Here is a 25,584-nt window from a genome sequence, read left to right as displayed (position 1 = left end):
TATTATATATTATATTATATTATATTATATTTACTTTAATTATATTATATTTATATATATGTATATATATATATGCATATATATATATACACTTTAGGCTTTGCTAAGAACTTTACAAATATGGTCTCATTTGGTCCTCAAAACCACCCTGGAAGGCAGGTGTTATTCTTTACATTTTACAGTTGAAAAAACTGAGACAACAGTTAAATAACTCAGCCAGGGTCACACAGCTAGAAAGAGTCTGAGGCCAGATTTGAACTCAGGTGTTCCTGACTTCAGGCCCCCTGCTCTATGCACTGTGGCACCACCAGCTGCATCATAAACACTTGTTAGATTGACTTGATTGGATTTAGAGCAGAACCTGTATTTTATCTTCGTATTTCCCTCTAGCACTCACCACAGAATATTGAACATAATAGTAGGTCCATATTAATAAGCATTTGTTAAGTGAATCTTCTTTCTGCAGACAGTGCTGTGTTCCTATAGCAATGTTCTGGCAATTTGCTGATTAAAAAGGCCAAAGACAAATGCGGTCTTTGGAAAACAGGAAGATGGCAGCCCACAGAGACTGTGCCCTAGACCAAGGCAAAGATTGCCTAAGGGTCTGGTATCCCACCTACTCACTTGTGTAAGACAACAGGAGAACTTTAGAGTTAAAAACTGGGAAACCCTGAACCCCAGAGCTGTTTTGTGCTTATCAGGCAAATGTCCATTGCTTTAGTGGGAACCCAAGCCTAGCCTGCAGAGGTGAGGATTTGGTAAGTGTCCCATTTGGTGACTGTAAGTTAGAGAAATGACTTTAACTGAGGAGACCCAGTCCTGAACCAAGAGCAGAGGAGAGGTCAAAGAGATGTCAGAGTCTGGTTGAAGATAAGCTATACTTTGGCATATGCTACCAGTTACTTAGAAGATGTGGTCAGTGAAAAGAGAAGCTATGTCTTTTTGAAATACCACTTGCTGCTTAGGAGGTACAAAGTTCTAAGAGTCCTGCCAAGAGAGCAGAACTTGGGAAGCGCCTACAAATCCCAGGCTAAAGGTTTCTGCTCTTTCTGAAAGAACACAGAATTACTCAGGCAATGGAGACGCATAGCTCAGCCTAGCAGGAGAACCTGCCATCCCACACAGATACCACATCCATCGGTGAACTTTGTGAGGACAGTCCCTGAGAAGGAGAAAGGATAGTGAGGCCCACAGCTCTAGGGAGGTGAGCTGCCTTGGCTACATATGCCTACCATTGTAATTCAAGTCTGTGCCCATCCTTTCTATAGACACTGTGTTTATTTGGGAAATAGGCTTATAGGTGAAATGTTATACAATTATTATTCTTGCTTTGACTGTGGAGTGAATGTCTTTGTTAAGAGTTAACTGAATCAGCTGGCTAATCTGATAATGGAACAGAGGTAGGGTCTCAAGAGCTAGCGTTAGGAGTATAGCTACCCTAAGAGTTATTCCCCAGGACTCTGAAAGTAGCAGCACATTCCTCTCTGAGGATCTAGCCTTCTACCATGGACCCAAGATCCAGCCTTCTAGCATGGGGAAATAAGGGGAGGGAGGTCTACACTGTCATCAATGATGGTAGAACAACTAACTCAAAGATATGCAGTGAGAAATGAGAGCGAACAGAAAAGGAAGTTACAGGTCCAGATGATGCTTAGTCAAGTGAATTCTTGTGTCTGTAATCATTTTTCTAGTATAATAAATGCTTACTGGATTGGCTTAAAAGTATATACATAGAACAAATCCTAGCCAGGATCTGTGAAGCTTTTGGATTCACCCTCTACCTGTTTCCAGGGCCCCCGGTTTTTTGATTGGTGTACCCTGAAAAATTCAATCTAATTTTTCTTTAATACTGAAGGAGGAAAATTATATCATTCAAAGAACTTCTCCTTACACATCAAGGACAAAGGATGAGACACCATGTTCACACTGTCAACAAAATGAAAGTCCATTTGTGCTGCCCAGACCAGACCAAAATTGTACTGCAGTTACAGTCACTCATTTCTCACTAACCATCTTTTCCTTTATTGATTTTCAATGCTTTATTTTTCCAGGGAACTGCTGTGAACCCCTTTCTAGTCTCAGCATCATTGATTTTGGCAAGGAGGCTGCTGGGTGAAATATTGGAAACAATCTCCTTAAATTGAGCTGCATGGCTACATCCCAACAGGGAAGTTACAATTATGAGAGGCATTACTGATTTCTCCTTGAATTATCATCAGAAGCATGGTTACCACTTCAAAAAAAAAAACCCTATAGGGCAGGGAGGTGTGAAAGAAGGAAGTTAGAGTGGAGAGAGGGGTGCTGCAAAGTTAACATATGCCACTGATAAGTTTTTTCTTTTTTAAAAGAAAAGTGTGTTTTGAAAATCATTTGTTTTTAGATCACCTTCATTTCCAAGTATCTGCCTCCCTCTCCCTCTCCTTCCCTCTCCAGAGAGTCATGCTTTATAACAAAGAATAAGAAAAAAAAAGAGAGAGGGAAGGGAAAGCACTGTTTAGCAAAACTAACCAACATGTATAAGACTATTTTCTAAAACCTCTAGTTTCTGCCCCCTGAGTTAGGGCCTTCTTTATCATAATAAAGTAAACATAATCTTGAACCAAATATTCTGTAGTTCACCCATGCTGGCACATTTTTCTTGCTGATAATCATTTGGTCTGAAAGTTTCAGTAAATGATCTCATAAAATCATAAGATGCAGAATTAGGAAGGACTTTAGGGACTAACCTTTTTTAGTAACTTAACCTTTCAGGTGTCCTTTTGCCATAGTCTAGGGAAGGCTATAGACCCCGTTCTCTGAATAATGTTTCTAAATTTAAAAAAAAATAAATACTTAGAACTAAAAAGAGTAAACCAATGATATTGAAATATAATTATCAAAAAAATTTTTAAAACAAGTTCACAGACCCCTCTCCTCCACAGGTTAACAACCCCTGAAATCTAATATCCATATTTCACAGGGGGAAGAAATTAAGGTTAAAAGATTTGCCAAAGTCATGTAGGTTCAAAGTAGCCAAGCCCGGGTTTACAGAATTCTGAAATCTAGAGACTTATATACACATATATATGTGTATACATATATATCTGTCTGTGTATGTATAATATACATATATATATATGATACTGGATATTGGAGATCCATATCTCTATTGCTATTTCCATTGATATCTAACCTGTTTCCAAGTCTTATCAATTCAAACTTGGCAACATCTCTTATAGACACTCTGTTCTCTCCTCTAACACTGCTACCACCCTATGAGAGGTCCTCATCACCTCACGCTCAGACTACTATGACAGCCAGCTGGGTTTTCTCTCTGTCTCAAGGCTCTCCCACTCCAGTCTATCCACCACACACACACACACACACACACACACACACACACACACACACAACACACTCTCTCTCTCTCTCTCTCTCTCTCTCTCTCTCTCTCTCTCTCTCTCAACACAAACTCTGTATTATCACCTCCAGGATCAAATAAAAATCCTCTGTTTGGATTTTTATTTTATGCTTCATAACCTGGTCCTTTCCTACTTTCTCAGTCTTCTTACCTCTTACTCTCTCTATATGTGTGTATAGTTTTTATGCAGTTGTTTGCATGCTGTCCTTCTCCTTTAGACTGAGAGTTCCATGAGGGCAAGGCCACTTTTTGTCTTTCTCTATATCCCCAGGGCATATCAAGGTGCGTGGCATACAGTAGGTGCTTAATATATGCTTGTTGACTTGACTTTATAGACACAGTTTCAGTAAATTCCAAGAAGTTAGGATGGAAAATGTGTTGCCCCTTCCCATTCCCAGGAGGCACCAATGGAAAGGATTCCCAAGGTCATTTTTATTTAGGCTTAAAAGTCTTCTAAAATGAATTTTCAAAGAACAACAGAACACAGCAAAAATAAAAATAAAGCAAAACCAAAAAGCATCACCACAGAAGGTAAATTAGCCTGTGTTGGACTAACCTCTAAGCCTGGATGTCCAGGAACTCCATTGTTACCATGTGTACCAGTTTCTCCAGGCACACCCTGCCAAGACGAAAAGAAAGCAGAAACCCATGTCAGGCTGCTCAAGAAACATGTACATCTCTTTAGTGAACCTTTACATTCAGCTTTTTAAAAACTGTTCAGTATCTAAGGCCAGTATGCCATAATCAATCCTAGGCTGGTAGTCAGAACGATTCTTTTTCTTTACCACACTCTTTCATTAAACTAGTTTAAAAATTCATATACTCTATGGAATGCAAAATATTGTGTGATATATAGAAGTGGTCACTCTCATGGAGGATGTTCTCAAAGCAAACAAGCGAGTTTCTTTGGAGCTTTTTATTAGGCCAGTGGGACCACGGCTTCCAGAGTGCAATTTCTCCCTCCTACACAGCATTCTTGGACTACAGAAAAAAAAATGAGAAAGACAGCTTTGCTGAAAAAGATAAAATTCAAAGGGTTGGAGCAAGCAGAAATGAGGAAGAGGAGGAGGAGGAGGAGAGGGAGGAGAGGAAGTATAGGGACTTTCCATCTGGGATTCTGAAGAAACACTGGGCTAGATTCTTTCTACCCTCCAGTCCCAGTATCTTTCCTTCAGAGAAGAAAGAGGAAAATCTCTGCAGAAAACACTGGCCATTAAGTCATATGTAAACCATGTAGTCTTAGAAATCTGCTACTTTTCCTTCATTTGGGCTCAACTTTGGCTAACTTTCAGGGAAAGCTAGGAGAATGAGAATTCACCTAATAGATTCTCTCAAAAAGTGATAATAATAGCTAATGTTTATGTACCACTTTAAGTTGGTAAGGCATTTTACAAACATTCTCTATTTCCATCCTCACAACAAACTGCTAATTCAGGTGCTATTATTATATGATTACATTATCATTATTATTTATTAGGTGCTATTATTATTATTATGATCCAACTTTTTATCCTCCAATTGGTTGACCATACACACCATAGGTTCAAGCTCCCGTTTCCACTTCAGAGACCATTGATCAAAACAATCCTGTGAGGCAATATCACAGGAATCATCATCCCCATTTTGCAGATAAGGAAATTAGGTATCATAATGATTAAGTGACTTGCCTATGATCACTCCACTAGTGAGCATCCAAGGCACTGGTTCAAAGTTCTTCTCTCTATCTCTTATACCATACGTCCTCAAAGAAATATGTTAGGTGAAAAGGAGAAGTCCAGGTAAAGTACCATGAGCAACTGAGGAGAGACCACTCGTATTTGGTGTGGGCTTAAGCATGGAGGACACAAACAATGAAGACTTCTAGGAGGAGTTAGCCACGCAAGTTGGACCTTGTAGGAAGAAAGAGACATTAGTGGGCTAAGATGAGGGATGGTGTATTCTAAGAACAGGGAAAGGCATGAATGACTGCTTAGCGGAAGAAGGTAATACAAGAAATTGGAACAGCAAATAGTTCATATCATTTTAAGAAGAATAAACAGATGAAAATTTATTATTATTATCTGCATTTTACAGATGAAGAAATGGAAGCTGAGAGAAATCAAGTGACTTGTTCAGAGTCACCCTTCCACGTAAATGTCAAAGGCAGCATTTGAACAGGTCGTCCTGACTCCAATTCAAACATTCTTTCCACTGTGCCACTTAGCTGCTCTCCACATGGGACACCTAATGTAACCTCAGTGGCTGTCTTAAGCAAAACCTATAGCAAAGGAAAAACAGTACTTTGCTATTCATCATACGTGCAATTGTGATTGTGATGTCAGTGTCTATTATCTCCAGAATTCCTATGGAATTGTAATTTCATCCCTGTGGGCATTCCCTGCAATGATGCAAATAGCCACCCGTCCAAGTGTAAGGGGACAGTAAAGACCATAGATTTAGAGCTGGAGGAGACCTCAGAGGGCATCTAGTTCAAATCTCTTATTTTACAGATAAGGAAACCAAAGCAAAGATAAGTGAAGTGATTTGTCCAAGATCCCACAGACAGTCAGAGGCAGAGCCAAGGTTCAGGTGAAACCAAATCCAGTCCACATTCCATGGCACCATAATGCCATTCTTGCCCATCTTGTGTGACTTTCATCTATATCCTACCAGAAGTTTGCCACAGGGGATCTACACAATGCAGTAGGGACCTTATGTGTTAAAACAACAACAAACAGAAACAAGGAGATCTCTCTCTCCTCTCACCTGCTACAGTTCCTTAGAGAAGGGGAAGGGAAGGGAATCAGCATTTATTAAGCACTTACTGTGTGCCAGGAATTGTGCTAAGTGCTTCAGAAATATTATCTCACTTGATCCTCACAATAACCCTGGGAGGTAGGGGCTATTATTATCCCCATTTTGCAGGTGAGGAAACTGAGGCAGACAGATTATATGACTTGCCCAGTGCTAAACAGCTAGTGTCTGAGGCTGATTTTGTCCTTAGAAGTTCTCAGCAGCTGACTACTCTCCCACCACATATTTAAAATAGTGCTGAAAGAATCAGAGGCAGGAACAGATGACAGCCTCCCATCCCAGTATCAGGACCCTGGACAGCACTCCAACCAAGAAAGGGGTTCTAAATGAGTGCCATGTCAAGGAACATGGGCACATCAGGCTCTACTATCAGGAGGCTGGCTCTTGGGCTGGCATTATGGACCTCATCAGGGTTATGCCCTGAAGCCACAGCTCTTCTCTTTGCCCCATCTGAGGTCCTGAGGCTCATTTGTTTTACTGGCAGCCTTCCTCATTCATCCCTTTGGATGGGTGAAGGAGCTATGACCCTCTACTCTTCTTACTCCTGTTCTTCCTGTGTCTCACCTGCCCTATGTGTACCCCACCCCCTCAACCCTACCAAGCAACCCTATCTGCTCAGGGTTGGATGGAGGGAAAACCCAGAAATATTTCAATTAGAAAGGAGAAAAAGTAGGGGTAATTCCCAGAATGAATCTCTATGGATCTCTGTAGACCTTAAAATAACCAAAATATGTCTCAGCAACAAAAAAGATAACCCTAGTTTCCCTCAACATCTGTGTAGTGGGTATCCTGCTAAAAAGAACACCATATTCTAAAAAAAATCCCAAAGGAGGAGACCTAATTGTTCACAGCAACCCAGTTTCTCCAAAGCTAAGCCAGGTAAACTCTCAGTCTGTTTCTTTTCTGTTCTGTTGGTGAAAAAAATAAGCTGAAATACAACGATCCAAGACAATTCTGAAGGACTTATGATGAAAGGTGCTTTCCATCTCCAGAGAAAGAACTGGTGGAGCCTGAATGCAGATGGAAGATACATTTTGGCTTTCCATTTTCTTACGGATTTTTTATCTGTGTTTTCTTTCATAGCACGACTTACACGGAAATGAGCTTTGAATGACTATACATGTATAACCTATGTCAAATTGCTTGCCTTTTCAATGCGGGGGGGGAAGGGAGGGGAGGGAGAGAATTTGGAGGTCAAAATTTGAAAAATGAATGTTAAAATTTTGTTTTTACATGTGATTGGGGGAAAATAAAATAATTTTTTAAAGAAGAAAAAATAAGCTAAAATGAGATTTTAAGACTTTGGGGGGTTCCTTCCTCCTCTTACTGGTGAAAATAAGATAAAGACATGAGCAATGAGTTAGGTATTATGACTTGTTTTCAAAAGCCTAACTTTTTAGTGAGAGGAGATCATTTCTCTTAAATATTACAAAGCAGATTTAGTTTCTTGAAAATGTGCCTTTCTCTTAAGATCCATGAATGGCTTATCTGATTTATTTCCATATTCCCTTCCCTTTGTATCCAAGAAGCCTGATACCTAAGTACCACCCCGAATGCCATCTGTACTCAGAGGTAAAAGAGTCTAATCTCATACCACTCCATACAGTACTCAGCAAATCCAGGAGAACAGTTGAATGGACTCTGAGAAGACATCCTCTGCATTCAGATAAATGCCAAGGGGAATCCAATAAGCATTCAACCAAGCATCTATTAAGTATTTATTTATGTGTCAGGCACAACAGTGCTAAGCACTACAGATACAAAGAAAAAGCAGGAACTCAGGGCCTCGTAGAGTTTACGTTCTAAAAGGGGAGATGATATGTAGATATGTGTGTGTGCTCCTAAAGTCTTATTTTAGTTTTAACTTTTAATAACTCCAAAAATGTAAATTCTACAAACCTTTTAAAAATACAGAATTTGAAAGTTTAAGTATTTAAATGTCTTCTATACTCATTTAGTTTTGTAAATTTTGAATAATAAAGTTTTCATTTTAATTTTAACAAAATGGAGCACCTGGCCACCTTAAGCATCGCATGTGTGTCAGTTTCTGGATGACACTTTTGCAGCTCGGTGGATCAGAGGAGGAGGTCCTCACGCTTGGCTTCCTCAGTCTCCTGAGCTAGTTCTACTAGACTTTTCCTAGCAGGTTCATGTAAAAACTGTCATATATGCATCAAACCCTCATTCTTTGGATGATGTCAAGGTTTAGACTTCAAATATAATCCTTTCAGCCTCTAAGCAGCAGCTGGTGAAAGCTATTGCCAAAAAATCCACAGGATTTTAATTTAATTCACAGGTGGCTATGTTGAATTCTAATAAGAAACAAAATATTTTAAAATTTTAAATAATTAACCTTTCAAGTATCATTTTTATAAGTTTTTATAAGTTTACCAGTGTCAAATTTTTATGAGTTCTTTATAAGTTTTATAAGTTTGTAGCATTTACACTTCTGAAGTGATTAAAGCTTAAAACTGCATTAAGACTTTGGGGGCACCCTATATATGAAGATACAAACTACGTACAAAATGAACACCAGGCAGCTAGAGGGTGCAATGGCAAGAGTGCTGGCCCTACAGTCAGGATCACCATAGTGCACAAAGCACTGGATCTGGAATCTGGAAGAGCTGCGTTCAAATCTGGCCTCCGACACTGACTAGCTGTGTGACTCCGGGCAAATCACCCAACCTTTGTCTGCCTCAGTTTCCTTAACTGCAAAATGAGGATAATAATAGCACCTATCTCTCAGGATTGTTGTGAGAACCAAATTGAAAAGATATTTGTAAAGCTCTTAGCATGGTATCTGATACATAGTAGGAGCTTAACAAATGAAACACTCTAGAAAACACCTTCATAAATGAAAAACCTCTAGACACATAGGAGCTTAATAAATGAAAAACTCCAGAAAAAGCCTTCATAGACAAAAAAACTCCAGGGGGAAAAAAAAACATAAGCTTCCCCATGTGTATGGAAAATTTCCTCCATGAACAAGCCCCAAACTTCCCAATGGTCTTCATGAAACTGAAAGAAAGGTCAAATCATGCCCCTGAAAAACATGAGACACCACTCCCATTGACCTTGGAGGCAAACAGTCACAAACGAGAGAAGAATATACATATCTCTGGGCAAAGTGCAGCCTCTTCTGGAAAGCACCCACCTTCGGTCCAGGTAAACCCCTTCTACCTCTTAGCCCCTGTGGAAGAATGAAAAGGAACAATTTCAGCCAGGCAGAGGATTGAAAGGGAGATAAGAGAATCCAGAAAACATCGGGTCCCAGAGGAAGCAGCGTCAAGCACAGGTTATACCTACATTTGCGCCTCGCTCTCCAGGCATGCCTCCCTCAACACACGGTGCAGGCTTTCCCTGAAAAATAAGAGGACTTTGGATTTATTCATATTTTCTTGTTGGCTCTCTCCAATCAAACGACAGCCAAATGCAGCATTTTGAGATTCCAGAGTGCTCAGGGCATCTTGCAGGAGGCAGAGCACGGGATCCAGAGTCTGAGAACACATGGGCAAATACTGGCCTTGTCCCCTGACTACTGCTGTGACTGCAAAAGAGTCACTTGAACTCTCTGGTCCTTGGTTTCCTCTCAGGTAAAATAAGGGCATTGAACCGATGGTTTCTCTAATCCCTGTCTAGATGTAAATCTAGGGTCTTAGGATCTTCCCTTAAAGGCTTGGTTCCATTAAAGGCTTTATTGGAATTAATCACACTGAGCATGGTTACATAACCTTTTCATCAATCATGTTCAGAAACTGAGACTTCTCTGGTCCCCAGATTCTAAATCTGTAAAATGGAGGAAATTAAGCTCGAAGGGAGGTGTGAGAGGAGGCAGGGCAAGGAGGCAAGAATGCTAGACTTTGCATCTTAAATACCTGGGCTTAAATCCCACTCTTAATGCTTATTGGCCATGTGTCTACAGCCACTTAACCTCCAATATCTCATTTGATCCTCACTACCCTGGGGGGTAGGCGCTATTTTTATTCCCATTTCACAGCAAAGGAAACTGAGTCAAACAGAGATTAAATGACTTACCCAAGGTCCCACAGCTAGTAAGAGTTTAAGGCTGGATTTGAACTCAGGTCTTCCCAGCTCCAGGCCCACTGCTCTATCCGACGCACCACTAGCTTCCTCTGAAGGTTTAACTCACTTGCCACTTCCTATGGAAAATCTTTCCTGGGCTCCCTCATTGCTGGTGCTCATTTCTTTCTCAAACTGTATTATATTTACTTTTCTGTTTATATGCTCCACCGTCCAACATAAAATGGAAGCCCCTTGAGAGCAAACAAGATTTCATTTTTGTTTTTCTCTCCCCAGGAGAGTGCCCAGCACACAGCAGACAACTAATGTATGCTTGTTGGGTTGAATTAAATCTGTAGTTCTCAGCTCATGGGGTAAAATGACTTAATGCATGTAAAGTGCTTCACGAGCCCTAAAATTCTGCAGAAATGTGAGATGTTATTGTTGTTGTTATGATTACTGATGCTCTTCAGGTCTTTTCTGCCTCTGACATTCTATGATTCTGATGTTGGCCCTTTACCTCCTCCATGCTTCATGCTGGCCTAGCCCACTCCCCATGCAGGAATAGCAAAGAGAGGGCAGAGCACCCTCCCGGTCCATGTAGCTCACAGGGCGCTCTGCAGACACGGACTCATCAATATCCCCTGTTGTTGGCTTGATGGAGGAGGTAACACGAGGTTTCAACGAGGGGGTCTCAGCCTATTCTCCTTGGGAGTACAAATGGCGATCCAAGGCTACTCTGAAGAAAAAGTGCCCACCACTGGGGTTTTCCCAGGGCGAGCTTAGATCCACGCCAGAACCTGTGTTTGGTCAATACGAGTCAAGCTGGGTGACATTTAAGAAAAACGACTGGGCTGAAGAAGGCTGTGAATTACGGATAATGACTTGGAAGATGACTGCTGCCTCCCCTCCAGCCAAAATGAAAAATGGGAGCTCTTCCAGGCCCAAGACTGAGGTCACGAGGCAGCTTCCACAAGAAGGAGCAGCTTCCAATGTTCATTAAGCTGGAAAACCGCCACTGCCCAGCTGCGGCCTTAAGCAAATACTCAGTGTGACTTTGATGTGGATGTAGGGGGAGGGAAGGCAGACACGTTTGTCATCTGAGTTGATGCGGGGTTCTCTAGCTAAGGAACTTCCTCCAACAGTGCAGATGTATAATTTTAGGAGAGGCAGCAGAGTAGACTGGGTAGAGCTTTGCACTTGGAGTCAAGAGGACACGGGCTCAAATCCCACCTGAGTGACTCACAGCAAATTTCTTAATTCTCAGGGCCTCAGTTTCCTCATATGTAAAATGGGGGGTAGGAAGGGAAGAGACTCAATGACCTCTAAGTATCCTTCCAGTCTAAACATAGGATCCTATGACAGTTACCTAGGAGTGCAGAGTCAATACGAGGCAGCATCTGAACCATGATTATTCAGTCCAGGAAACATGTATTTTCCGTGGACATGGGGAAATTTATATTGTCCTTTTTTCCCCCAAATAATTTAATTTAAATAGAAAAGAAACTTAACACCATGGGATAAGGGCCATTCAGCTCCTTTTCTTAAACAGAGATAGAGTTTAGACTTTCGGTTCTATTGGTACAGAGAATTCCCAGGTGAGGAAACTCTGTCCACCACTGCAGGTCAGAATCTCCTTTACAATTTATAGAGTCTCAGGGAGTTGTCTAGAGCCCCGACAGGTTACAGGATTTGCCTAGAATCACACAGTCAGTACGTCAAAGGCAGGACATGAATACCAATTATTGAATTCAGTTTTTAAAGAGTATGTATTTAGGGGCAGCTAGGTAGCTCAGTGCATAGAGCTCTGGCCTTGGAGTCAGAAGGACCTGAGTTTGAATCCAGTCTCAGACACATAATACTTACTAGCTGTGTGACCCTGGGCAGGTCACTTAACCCCAACTGCCTCATCAAAAAAAAAAAAAGTACATATTTAGTGCCTCCTTGGGAGCTAGCAATGCCCCAAGCATTGCAGTATCTACCAAACTACCACGATGGATGATTAATGTAACTGCTCCTCAAGGGCTTGCCAGCCAAGTATCTGCTATCTGTAGTTACCATTTGCTGGGAAACCTCGAGCATCACTTTCTTCATTCATAAAAGAAGCAAAGGATTACCATGGTCCTTAGGTTGATGCTAGAGTCTCTGGAGAACTGTCAAGCATATGGTCATCATGTGTAATACGGGGCATAACCCATATATCTCTTGAGATAGGCTTGTGACTTTGCTCCTGTGTTTCCTCAATATAGAGGCTCTGATACCCAACTGGTAAACCCACTGGCTGAAAAACAAGAAGCAACTTCTACCATGTTGGTCTGAACATAGGCTGCCCCCCAAATAAAGGCCACAGCCTTCTCACCACCCAGTGAAAATAAGCTCTCTTTGAAAAGGAAGGAAAAAAGAAAGAATTGATGGGGTCTGAATGCTAATCAAAGCACATTATTTTTTACTTTATTTTTGTGGGGGGTTTTTTGGTTTTTGCTTTCTTTCACAAAATTACTAACATGGAAACATGTTTTGCATGACTGCAAATGTATAATCTATACCAAATTGCTTGACATCTCAGGGAGGGGCAGATGGGAGGGAAGAAAGGAGAGAACTTGGAACTCAAAAATTTATAAAAATAAATGTTAAAAATTGTCTTTATATGTAATTGGAAAAAAAACATTTTTTCAAAATTGAAGGGGCAGGGGGAAGATCTAGGAAGACACTGAAAATTGGACCAATTATAAAGAATACTCAGTTTTTGTGCAAGCTTGAGTTAGGCAAAAAGCAAAACCTACATATTCGGAATTTCTATTTTCTTGTCAGACACACCTGTTTCTTTCTTTAAGTTCTGAAGCGACCACAGACTTCCCACTGATCTCAAGTCGCCAAGGGGACTCGCTCGCTCTCAAGCTGTAGTTGTGGCTAATTTTGTGGTTCCTGTGGCAAAGACCACAGGACCATAATACATGGGAGCTATAAGGGCCCTTGGGGAGTACCTAGTAAAGCCTTGTCATTATAAGAAACCTAGGCCCAGAGAGGGGAAGCATCTTTCTCTAGGTCATACAACCAAGTTAGTGACAGTTCCAGGGTGAAAACAGAAACCTTCCTCCTCTTTGGCCAGGTGTCAGGGGATCAGCATGCCTCTCAATAGACTCAATGATCAATCATGGTTTCCTCAAATGTTGTGGGCTTCTCTGGGGGAGCGTTTTCAAAATGGATTTTGCTTGGGATCTGGAAGCTAGAGTCCCAAGTATTTACTACCACAGTCACAGATAAAGAACCAACATCTCACACCTGGAAAGAACTTGAAAGCAAATAACTGCCAACAGAATCCCAAAAATGTTCAATTTGGAAGGGACCTCAGCAACCCAGATGAGGCAACAGAGGCCCAGGAAGGCTGAGTGACCTGCCCAGGATCACACAGCTTGTGAGTTTCAGAGGTGGGCCCTGAGCTCATGGTCTTCTGATTCCAAGCCCTGTGAACTTCCCACTACATCACACCTGTCTTTCTAATCAATGGTAGTCTCTAAGTCGGCATTTAAATTCTAGCCTTTTGGTACTAGGTCTATAGGGAACTGAGAGTACATGTGCAGCTAGGGGCACCATAGTGCAAAGAGTGCTGGGCCTAGAGTCAGGAGGACTCATCTAGAGTTCAAATCCAGCCTCAGACATCTACTAGCTGGGGGACCCTGGACAAGTTACTTAACCCTGTTTGCCTCATTTTCCTCATCTGAAAAGTGAGCTGGAGAAGGAAATGGCAAACCACTCCAGTATCTTTGCTGAGAAGACCCCCAAATGGGATCATGAAGAGTAAGACACGACTGAAAATAACTGAACAAAAAGCACATATACAACTATCTCTTTAATAAATTACAGTCTCTAAATCATCATTTAAATTCTACCACATTGGGACTAGGTTCACAGAGAGCTAAGAGTACTTATTTAAAAACAGTAGTCATTAAAAAAAAAAAAGAGGGGAGCAGCCAGGTGGTGCAGTGGATAGAGCACCAGCCCTGGAGTCAGGAGGACCTGAGTTCAAATCCAACCTCAGACACTTCCTAGCTGTGTGACCCTGGGCAAGTCACTTAACCCCATTGCCTAGCCCCCACCCAAAAAAACAAAAAAAAAGTAGTAATTGACAAGTTCATATGCTTTTATTTTTTCCTATGGGGCATTGAGTTATTTTCATCCCCTTAAAATTATGAGTACCTAGCCCATGTTAGTTATTCAGTACCAAAAGAAGAAGAGGAGCTAAGAAAGAAGGGAAAAGACATTTGAAAGTGTTCTGACATTGCCCTTCTATAGCACGAGGGATCTTTTCAGAACAATTCCCCTAAATGACAGAATTTCAGAACAAGGAAGAAGCTTAGACATCATTTCTCATCCAGCCTTCTCACTTCACAGGTGCAGAAGCTGAAGCCTGGGGAAGGGCAGTGACTTGGCCACAGAGACACTTAGTGTTGGGACCAGAATGAGAGGCCAAGGCTCCTGACTCTGAGACCAGTGTCCTCTGCACTATACAACAGTGTCTCAAGAGAAGGAAAATAATATGTATAATTATATATAATGTATATAATATGTAATAACATATTCATTAATATATTAATAATAACAGAATAAAGTAGAAGAAGAAGAATAGTATCCAGCACTTGTATAGTGCTTCTAGGGTTTAGAAAGCATTGTACGTATGTTCTCTCATCTCCCTTTTCTCTCTAGTTTTCCTTATGTCTGTTCTGTGTCAGAGGTCCATGACATCTCACCTGGTGTCAACAGAGAGAGAAATTAGCATTCTTTGCCCCTGAGTAAAGTAACACAAAACGCACCTGGAACAAGGGGCCTGAAACATACTCTCAAACACTCCTAAGAGGCCATGAGAGGTAGAGTGCTTCACACTGGGCAAGAGATGCCTTAAGATTAAACAACCAGTATGCTAGAAACTATTTTAATTAATTATTCTGGCTAATTAGGTACTATACTTAATTGTTGTTATACCACTGCAGGACCTCATACACTATTGGAGCCTTTAAATTTTCACACCCTGGGATGACTCCTCATTGTCCTGCCCTAGTTATGAGTCTGACATAAGAATATCCTCTTTCTCTCTTCATGGTGACAGAAGTCTCTTGTGCCCTAGTGCCCCACAGATATAGAACGAGACTTTACCTGGTGACCTTGCTTTCCTTTGTCTCCTGGAGGACCAGAAATATCACTATCGGTTCCAGGTTCTCCCTAAGAAAACAAAACTTTTATTACTACAAGTCAATTAAAAAGAGCATGAATCAGTGTGTGAACATTCATCAAGCCCAAATCTATGTTAACCAAAGTCATCAGGCTTGCTTGGGGTGCAGAAAAGGGTCATGAATTCTGAAGAAATAGATTTCATTCCCCTCAAGAGCCCTGATTATCCAAAAGATGAATTTCACTTTCAAAGGTCAGTTTTAATGCAATGTCTATAGAAGGCTAAATAACTGCTAACATTCTTAGATCCCTGCACCTGGCCAACTGAAAGTCCCTGGAATCAAAATCATGAAACTGAGTCAACCATCACTTACAGGATCTCCTCTCAGACCAGGACCTCCCGGTTCACCGGCTTCTCCTGGGGGACCCCTCAAGCCCTTGAAACACAAGGAAAGAATAAGAAATCAGGCATTCACTTTTATTTAGTCACCCTTATTTAGTCAGATGGTAAATGGGAATTAATGAAAAATGGAGGCCCAGCCCGACATATTAGAATATACTGACACCAAAGTGAGAAAAAAATAGTTCCAAGTCCAAGGAGTATTCTTTCTCCAAAGCAGAAGGGTAGCAATAGCTACTGTTGGCAGGTGCGCATGAGAAGAAGAAGGAGAAAAATGCATTTTGGATTCATCCCTGCTATTGGCAAATGACTGTGACATGAAGCAAACCGTTCTTCAGGCCGACTGCATCCACTAAAACACATGACCCTGTGAGGATATCATTGACTCATTCTCCCTATTGCTGGACAGGAGTAGTCAAGAAAATCTTCCATCAGCCCTCTCTTAGGTTCTTGGATCAAACCGTAGCTTCAGCCCTGCTCAGTTAGAGAATTGGTGAAGTATAATTAACTGCAGAGCCTGTAAAATCTCTTCCATCATTCCCATATTTCTGACCCTCAGCAATTTCTGTTACTCATTTCTTCCAGTTCTACTCCCATGTAGCCAAATGCTACCAGAGGAAATCATGAAACTGTGCTGACCAGGCCCATTTCAGATGACCATTATATAATCTCAATCGGGTCCTCACTGCCGCATAGCAATAATCTGATTCATTATCTATTGACTTACCACAAATCACCAAAATGAGCTACTTCAAACTTTTTCATCTCTCCTCAAGCCCTCAATACTACACTACCCCTTCTCACTCTTAATGGGTCACCTCACCCTCATACTTTATTGAGAAAATTGTAGCATGTTCATTGCAAGTAAACCTCCTATATTCCTCTAAATTTACCAGTGTATTCTCTCCTCTTTCCTTTCAGGCTCAGAGGAGGTAAGGTAGACCTCCTTTCACAGGCTATACCTTTCACATATACCCTTGATCCTATTCCCTTCTGAGCTACCCATGACTTTGGTTCATCAACAATATATCATACACTTTCAATATTGCCCTCACTTCCCTACCCCTCAGTCTGAAATTATTTTCTGGTCTCCCCTGTTCTAAAAAACCTTTCCCTTGACCCTATCATTGCCAGCTACTTCTATCCCTTGCCAACTTTTCATTGCTAGAATTCTAAAAGATTAATGTATAATCCATGCCTCTACATCACCTAGGACAGTGATATATATAGCTATAGATATATATGTACATATATGTGTATGTTTATATATGTATATATGCACACATATATACATTTATATATACTTGTGTGTATGTATATATAAATAAATATTTGTATGCACATATAAATATATATTTTGGAGCATAGACAGGAAGCATAGTAGCTAGTGTGCCAGGCCTATAGTCAGGAAGACTCATCTTTATGAGTTCAAATCCAGCCTCAGACACTTACTAGTTGTGTGATCCTGGCAAGTCACTTAACTCTGTTTGCCTGAGTTTCCTCACCTGTAAAACAAGCTGGAGAAGGAAATGGCAAACCACTCCAGTATCTTTGCCAAGAAAACCCCAAATGGGGTCACAAAGAGGTGGACATGACTGAAAATGACTGGACAACAGCAACAACATAAATATATATTTACTTAGCTATAAATTATATATAGGTACTACCATATTAATTAAATATATTATGAAACATTATACATCATCATTTTATACTACAAATATATGATAGATATATTATAAAATATTTTCTTATAAATATAAACTACAAAACACAAAACTATAAATTTTAAGAATATTAGCTAAAAACAAAATAATATTTGATCCTAGGGTCAATTGGGAGCCACTGGATTATATTAAGCAAGGGTGAGATCCACAGTGAGACCTGTGCTTCAGGAAGCTTACTTTGCCAGCTGAGCAGAAGATGAATTTGAGACAGGAGACATTTGAAACACAGAGACCAGTTAGGCTATTTCAACAGTCCATGCAAGAGCTGACAAAGGCCTGAACCTGGCTAGCGGCTGTGTGAACAGAGAGAAGATGGGAGATTTTGGCAATAGAATTGACAAGGGCAAATTTAGAGATGACAGCAGGATTTTGAGAATCTGGGTGACTGGAAGGACAGTGTGCCCATGACAGTAACGGGGAAGTTTGAAAGAGGGGTAGATTAGGGAGAGGAGGAGAGAAAATGTGATGACATCTTTATGGCAACTCACACTCCATCTATCCTCATCCTGAGACTCACTCGTGTTGTTCAGTCATTTTTCATTTGTGCCTGACACTTCATCACACCATTTTGGGTTTTCTTGGCAAAGATACTGGAGTTATTTGCCATTTCCTTCTCCATCTCATTTTACAGATGAGGAAACTGAGGCAAACAGGGTGAAGTGACTTGCCAAGGGTCACACAACTAGTAAGTGTCTGAGGCCAGATTTGAACTCAGGAAGAGGAATCTTCCTGACTCAGGCCCAGCACTCTATCTACTGCACCACCTAGCTGTCCTGAGACTTACTCTATCCCACCTTAAATGAAAAGGGAAGGAGGCAAGGCTCTTATGTAGAGGTGACTGCCCCCAAGCAAAGAGCCTGCCCTCTGAGGGCAGCTACCAAAGTCACAAGGTGATCTTGGATGGGGGCAAAGGGATGGCTGGGAGCGAGGACAGAATTTTCCCAGTGGTACTTGCATAGTTGAAGCTGTGGGTGCCTGGCAGCCCTTAGGGACCAAACCCAAGGGGATCAAGCCCACTTAGAAGCTTAATGATTAGGAGTCTGAACTGAAGAGGGAAGACGCAGATTTGGAGAAGGTTGGGAAGAAGCATAGGTGAAGGTCACACCCAACTGTCTCTTATGTCTGGGGTAGAATACAACCTATCTTCACCCACACACACCCAGGAGTCAGTCCCTAACCCTCCATTTGAAGGCCATGGTGACCTGCCCTAGTGGGCCCCAGTCCCGATTTTGGAGTCTGCTTACTAAAGGTTCTAGCCAATATAAGATAGACTCTAAGTTCCTTGAGAATAGGGATTATTTCATTTTTGTTTTTGTATACCAAGCACTTATCACAGGGCCTCACACATAGTAGGTGCTTAATAAATATTGGCTGATTGGTTGGTCAATTAATGTATTCACTTAATCCCTTTTAATCTGTCTTTTGGTCCCCACCACTTTACTGAAACTGCTCTTTCTAAGGCCATTAGTAACCTTCCACTAAATTCAACGACTTGTATCCTAACTTCTCCTTCCTTAGTCCTCCTGAATCATGTGAAATTGTTAGCCACACTCTTCTTCCCCACTGGCTTCTGTGACATTTTAGTCCCATAGTTCTCTTTCTGCATCTTTAATTATTCCCCCTTTCAATCACTTAAAGGTGGGTATCCTCTATGGTCATTTCAGCCCTCTCCTTTTCTCTCTCTGTATCTTTCTTTAGTAATTTTATCCACTCACATTATTTCAATTGCCATCTCTACATAGGATTACCACATCTTAATCCCAATGGAACATCACCTCAATGTGCCCATCTTATATTTTCAACTATCTATTGGGCAGCTATGCCTAGATATTAACAATTCAATTCAATGATTCAGCAAATATTTATTAAGTATCTGTTATGTCCAAGTTCAACAAGATTATAATCTAATGGAGAAAGGACAAGTACACTCTATGAGATAAATATAAAGGAGAGTTCTTGTCAGAGAATTATAGGAAATTTGAAAAAAAAAAAGATTTTCATGGGAGAGGGCAAAGAAGAGTAAGGAAAGCTTCATGGAGTAAGTAGCTTATGAACTGAAACTTGAAGGAAGAAAGGAATGGCAGTGGACAAAGGCTCTAGGGGACAGGATTCATTCCAGACATTGGGATGGCATGAGCAAAGACACACAGATGGGAGAAGGCAGTAAGAGAACTGTGGGCAGAAAATAGTCTGCTTGCCTGGAAAATAGAATACATGGAGTACAGTAACACAACATCAAGCTGGATGTGTGCATTTGGAGTCAGATAAGAGAAGATCTTGAATGTTAGGATCAGGACTTAATACTTTATTTGGTAGGCAGCATGAATTGAAGAGGCATTATGAGTAAAGATGGGCTTCTCTAACCAGCCCTGTTAGCAGAGAAGTGGTCAGCACCATGGGCAGCAGTATTACAGAAACTGAGAATAGTTGATTATTATTTTAATACTGAGCCAGTAAAAAGCACCAAACCTAACAATCAAATTAGAGGCTTTGGTTTGCCTTTGTGAAAGCAGACTGACTGACGAGCAAGAGATGTTCCCAGCCCTGGTAAATTTAGTCTTCATGTTTAGGCAGTTTTCCAAAAGTAAGAGTAAGATTCAGGTGAACCTCAAGAATGTGAGAAGCACATGATTGAACAAATGAATTAATTAATTAATGAAATACAACTATTAGTTGCTCACTATGGGATAAGCACTAGCTATACAAAGAGGAAAGCAAGCTTTTCCTGCTCCAAAGAAGCTTGCATTCTAATAGGAAAAAACATATAGGAAGAACAGTCTAGTTCACTGAGCTTTTACTATGTCAGTCAGTGAAAATTTTTAAATTATATTATATCATGAGAGATTTGTGGACTCCCAATATTTGAATCTACATAATTAAGTTTTCCAGATCTACTTATGTTTCACAGACTAAACTCCTCCCAAACCCTTCCTTTACAAAGGGCTCATAACCTTCCTGGTCACCCCATTTCCTCTCAGCTGCTCTGCTTGGCTTTGACTCCACAGAACAACATGGCCCCTGGTGGCCTTCCTCCCTCTTGCCCCATAGCCCCCACTTTTTGGCTTCCTTTTGTGTGTTGTCTTCCCACATTCAATCATAAGCTCCTTAAGGGCAGGGACTACCTCTTTTTTCTTATTAGTATCCCCAGCATTTAGCACAGTGCCTGGCATATAGTAGGTGCTGAATAAAATATATAATGAATTGAACTGAATTGGCACAAACGTGTGCTAGCAAGAATGTATAAAGATGTATGCCATAAGTCCTTAAAAATATAAAGACAACTCAGAAAATTTCAAAAAAGGAACTAAGTAATAATTTTTCCTTCAGTAATAAAGCACAACTATGACAAGTATGTTATTTAAATACCTGGGTTTCAGAAAAGTTTAATCAAGTTATATGCTATAAACATAGCAATGATTATCTTCATGCAGCTACACCAGTTGTGCTACTATACTATCTAGTTTTTCCAAAGAGAAGCTTCCCTATGATTGACATTAACTCAGGACAGTAACACAGAGGGTAACAGAATGGGGAGGGTGTGTATACACAAGGCTGAGTGTCTGTACGGACCCCTTCTCTTGATATCTGGTGTTCATGGCAATGCTTGATACTGTTCCCACATGGCGAGGAATTGGCATAAAAGGGGCAGAAAGAACTAAATCTGGAATAAGAAAATCTTTCAGAGATAGCTTTGGATGTATTTCTGATGGACACAGATTTATAGATTCTTCTCTATAACCCTAAGGATATGATTTTAAGGACCTGATGGGATATAGAAATTGCCCTAAGATTTGGTAAGCTGCAGCTCCAAGTCACAGAACAAATTCAAAACCTGGAGTGGTGACCACCATCACATAACTATTCACATCACAGTGGCTCCACTGCCACCAGATTTTACAGCCCTACACTTGCTAGAACCCACTATATTATCAATTAAAGGGCAGTAGGAACAGGTACTAGTCTCTCTTGTCTGGTATGAATTACCTTTTATAACACAATCCCATGTCTTTATAGTACATCAGGTGCAAATAGCCTTTGTGATAGGGAGGTTGGAAGGGGTCTCCCTCAAATAGGCAATTCTTTTGAAGAGGTTCTCCTTATCTCGACACATAATGTCAAATTTCTACTGGTGTAGGGGTACTCTGGTCATGAGTACACTGCAGCTACAGACATGCTAGGACTGCGACAATGAAGATGCTTATTCAGCCAGCCAAAAGTCAGGCTGGGCTGGGAGTATTGATGGCGCCCTTTCAGAAGAACCTAAGAGAAAACTTAAATGGAGATGTGGCCACCTTGGTTGATCTGACCACATGAGTAAATGACTATCTAGATGGTAGGAAGAAAGACTGGGATCAGGGGCAGAAAGAATATATTGAAAGCAGCAGAATTCTGAACTCATGCAGCTGAGAGTCAACTATAGAGACTATGGCTCCCAAATGAGGTAACCATATTAGGTTCACTATAGTCTGTGCTTCTAACGTGGTTCTCATAACCATTGAGTACAGAAGTACGTCTGAATTTAGGCTAGCCACTATATGAGAAGTCCCTGATGAAGGCAGGAGAACTGTAAGACTGCTCAGGAAGAGAGCAGTCAGAAACCTCAGCATTCCCGGGGTGTCCATTCCAGGCTCACAAGGCACAATGCTTCCAATGCCAGGGACTTGGTCACCTTGCCTAGTGGTGCTGAGACCCACAGTGGCAGGGAAGTAAGTCCTAGAGGAATGACAAAGTCTTCCCTCAAGATTACACTGGAGGGAATATTTTCCTGGAACCAGAGGAGATGAGAAGGGTTACAATGTCTCACTGATTCTAGGATCTCAGAAACTATTTCACCCACAGCACAATGGTGAAGGGTTTGTGCTACTCCATATTAAAAGCATTCTGGAACAAATGGTTATAGCAGAAGGGAGATCTTTGAAAGAAGACTTAGTTTGGCAAGAAAAAATTCAAATGATATGCCAGAGGGATCCCTCAAGCCAGATAAATTTGGGGGTGGTCCACATGGCTTTCACAGGAGTAGTGTTCAGGCTACATAGCTCTGACAGTACATCTGCTGCTTTTAGTAAAATCTGGGTCAATAGACTCTCCCTGGCACTGGCCCAGAGAACTTCAATCCCACTCAAGACTTTACCACAATAAGTAGTGTCTAAGTTACTCCGGGAGAGGAGGGTGAAAAGAAAAACACAATAGCCTCTGATCCAGATGGGGTAGTAGCAAAAAAATAAAAGTTAAAAAAAATCAAAGTACAAGAATGAGAAGCCTTCCATCCTGGACATTTGTAGTGGCCCTGAGCACTAACCAGTCCTTCAAGAGAAGAACAGAAAGATAAATGGTTATTTCTGTAATTATTTTCAGTATTTAATATATGAGGACTGATATATGCAATGCAAGGTTATTTTTGTGTGAACTCACCGATGTTAGAGCTGGTAACCAATGAGCAATAGGCAGATGTTAGCAACCAAGAGACTCATCTTTCCACACACACCAACATATGGAGGAAGAACCATGCCTTTCCTGGTAAACTAGTCCTCATAGGGAAGGAGATAAAAAAGGGGGGAGGAAGTCTACCAGGGGCCATGTTATTCTGTGGAGTCAAAGCCAAGCATGCAGCTGATGGGAAATAGAGTGACCAGGAAGGCTGTGAGCCCTCTGCAAAAGAAGGCTTTGGGACATGTTTAGTATGTGAAATATAAAAGCCAAATAACACATCCTTCCCAGGAAAGCGGGGGGTTGGGGGGGAGAATGTTGGCATGTTAGCAAAACAAAAGCCATAGGTATCATGGTCATCAGCTATTGTGAAGTTAAGAATAACATTATTTCAGCATTTGGCATGGTGGACAGTACCAAACAGTGTACTACTGTATTGTATCATACTGTCATTGCGGTGGCATTTGGGGGCAGCATTGCCAGATATTTGAGAAGGAAAACAATGTTATTAGAACCAGTAAAATTAATGTGTTAATATGGTCAACCTTTGTACCTTCAAATAATTTGGTTTGCAAAAAGAATGAAAATAAGACTCAGGTGATTTTTCCAGGATGGCTTTGTGTGTCTTCCCTGGAGCACCGACCCTCTGAGAATAAATTAAAGGGGTGGGGTGTGTGTGTGTGTGCGTGCATGCGTGCGTATGTGTGTGTGTGTTTCCCTTCCTTGGTGTCTGATATCTTATGAAAGTACCTATTGCCATATCCATGAAACAAGAAGTCAATAGTATAGTAAGGATTCTGTCTGTGATGAGGCGGCTTTTCAGAGAGAGATTCAACTACATTTCTAATATGGTGCTAGTTCCCACCCTCTGCTCCATTAACCTAAGGATATGTTTTGGAGCACAAACATGATCAGTATGATTATTTGGATAGTGGTATGGTAGATGGCTTAGAGAGGGAATGGACAACTAGGCAGCTCTTATAATTCTTTATGTGACAAGAGATGAGGAAGGGCTGTAAGGAGGGTGAAGAAGGAGACTAGCTATAGGAGATGTTGCTAATATGGAAATGCTAGGATTTAGCAACTGAATTCTTTCCTCCAAAATAAGCACCTCTGTCTAATTTCTCTATTTCTGATGGCATCATCATCTTCCCAGTTGTCCAGCTTTGTATCTCAGTCATCTTTGGCTCTTTCCCCAAATCATTTGCCAAGTTCTGCTGAATCAAAGAATCTCTATTGCCATCTCCTGCCTGAACTGGAATTCCTACCACAATATCCCAAACAAAAGGTAATCCAGCATCTACGTTCTCAAGGTAGAGAGCTTTTTACTTCCCATGTTCCATTCTGGACAGATGTAATGACTAGGAAAAGTCAAATTTCTACTCCCCACAGCTCCCACCAATTGCTTACATTGCCTTTGGAAGCAAATGGAAAGGGCTCATTTATCTTCCATATGAAAATTTTTCATGCATTTGACAACAGCTATCATGGAAAGTCTACCTATGCAATATCTTTTGCCACAATACACTCCTTTAAACCTCACACTGCAGCTACCCTAGTTCCTTCAATCATTACTATGGTTAGTATGTGCCAGACTATATAGTAAGTTCTGGGAATACAAAGAAAGGCTCTCCAAGTCTCTGCTTATAAAGAGTTTAACATTCTAATGGGGAAGCGAACACATAAATACCTATTTAAAGGATACAGACAGAATAGGTGACTTTCATTTCTTAGACTCAGGCCTCCCAACTGGTCTTCCACCTTGAATCTATCCTTTCTCCTCTATGTCTACATCACACTACTGCTAGAAGAGATCTCTCTCTGCTCAAAGTTCTCTCTCATTTCACCTGGACCTCTTCTTAGCTCTTATTCAATTTTCCCCATATTATAGTTATTTATGTAGGTCTCCCATTAGATTGTAAGCTCCTTGAATACACTGTGTCTCTCCTTCCACTTCCAATATTCAGTGGACAGCATCCATACAATAAGTACTTCATAAATGTTTATCAAGTAGAATATTGATCTGGGACATTTTCCTTGACATGGCTGTGTGTCATGCAGGGGAATAATTTTAGGGACCATCACTGTGGCCACAGTGTACATGGCTTGCATTGTTCCCCATGGATTATAAAAGCATAAGGTGGAGAGAGAAAGCCTTTCCAATCCTACTGGGGACAGTGATCTCAATTGCAGTTAAAAAATCATAAGTTGGAAAATTATAAAGTACAGAAAAAAGGTCAGAGTGTCCTAAGAGATTCAAAGAGGGTTCAAGCTCTAAGGTATTCTTCCATCTATAATCATGTGAAAGTCAGATAAGGGTTAAGTTTCCACAAAGATAGAATAGTGCTGAGAGGGAATTGTGAGAATCAGGCAAGGGATAGGTTTTCATAAGGGACAAGGTATCATGCTCCCACAATTTAAGATAACCTCTGACATTTTATAACATCAGCAAAGAATTTGGTAAAAACAAGTTACATTGTTTTAACAAGCTTGCAAAACCTTGCAAAAACAGGAAAACGGGGGAAAGGGCAAGTCAATGAGAAGGGCGCTAGTCTTTTGAAATACACTCCAAACTTCCTGTTTTTCAGCCTAGAGGACAGAACTGGTTTTAACAGACCCTAAGTAGGACAAAGGGCACAGGCTTTTGGAAC

General features: G+C 40.9%; 1 protein-coding gene across 1 annotated transcript in view; it reads right to left on the bottom strand.

The window, feature by feature from the left end:
* The window catches only part of LOC110209064 (collagen alpha-4(VI) chain-like), a 108,326-nt gene that overhangs the window by 44,673 nt on the left and 38,069 nt on the right, over positions 1 to 25,584 (bottom strand). The window contains exons 17-21 of the mRNA XM_020987252.2: positions 15,754 to 15,816; positions 15,365 to 15,430; positions 9,500 to 9,553; positions 9,348 to 9,383; positions 3,957 to 4,019 (exon numbers count right to left, since the gene is read on the bottom strand). Of these exons, the coding sequence (XP_020842911.2) occupies positions 3,957 to 4,019; positions 9,348 to 9,383; positions 9,500 to 9,553; positions 15,365 to 15,430; positions 15,754 to 15,816 (282 nt within the window). The remainder of the gene's footprint in view (positions 1 to 3,956; positions 4,020 to 9,347; positions 9,384 to 9,499; positions 9,554 to 15,364; positions 15,431 to 15,753; positions 15,817 to 25,584) is intronic.

The sequence above is a fragment of the Phascolarctos cinereus genome, unplaced genomic scaffold, assembly GCF_003287225.1.
Source record: "Phascolarctos cinereus isolate Bilbo 61053 unplaced genomic scaffold, phaCin_HiC Scaffold_1;HRSCAF=81, whole genome shotgun sequence".
In the NCBI taxonomy this organism is placed as follows: Eukaryota; Metazoa; Chordata; class Mammalia; order Diprotodontia; family Phascolarctidae; genus Phascolarctos; species Phascolarctos cinereus.
The sequence above is the reverse complement of the archived record's forward strand: the minus strand, read 5'-3'. Positions and strand labels throughout refer to the sequence as shown.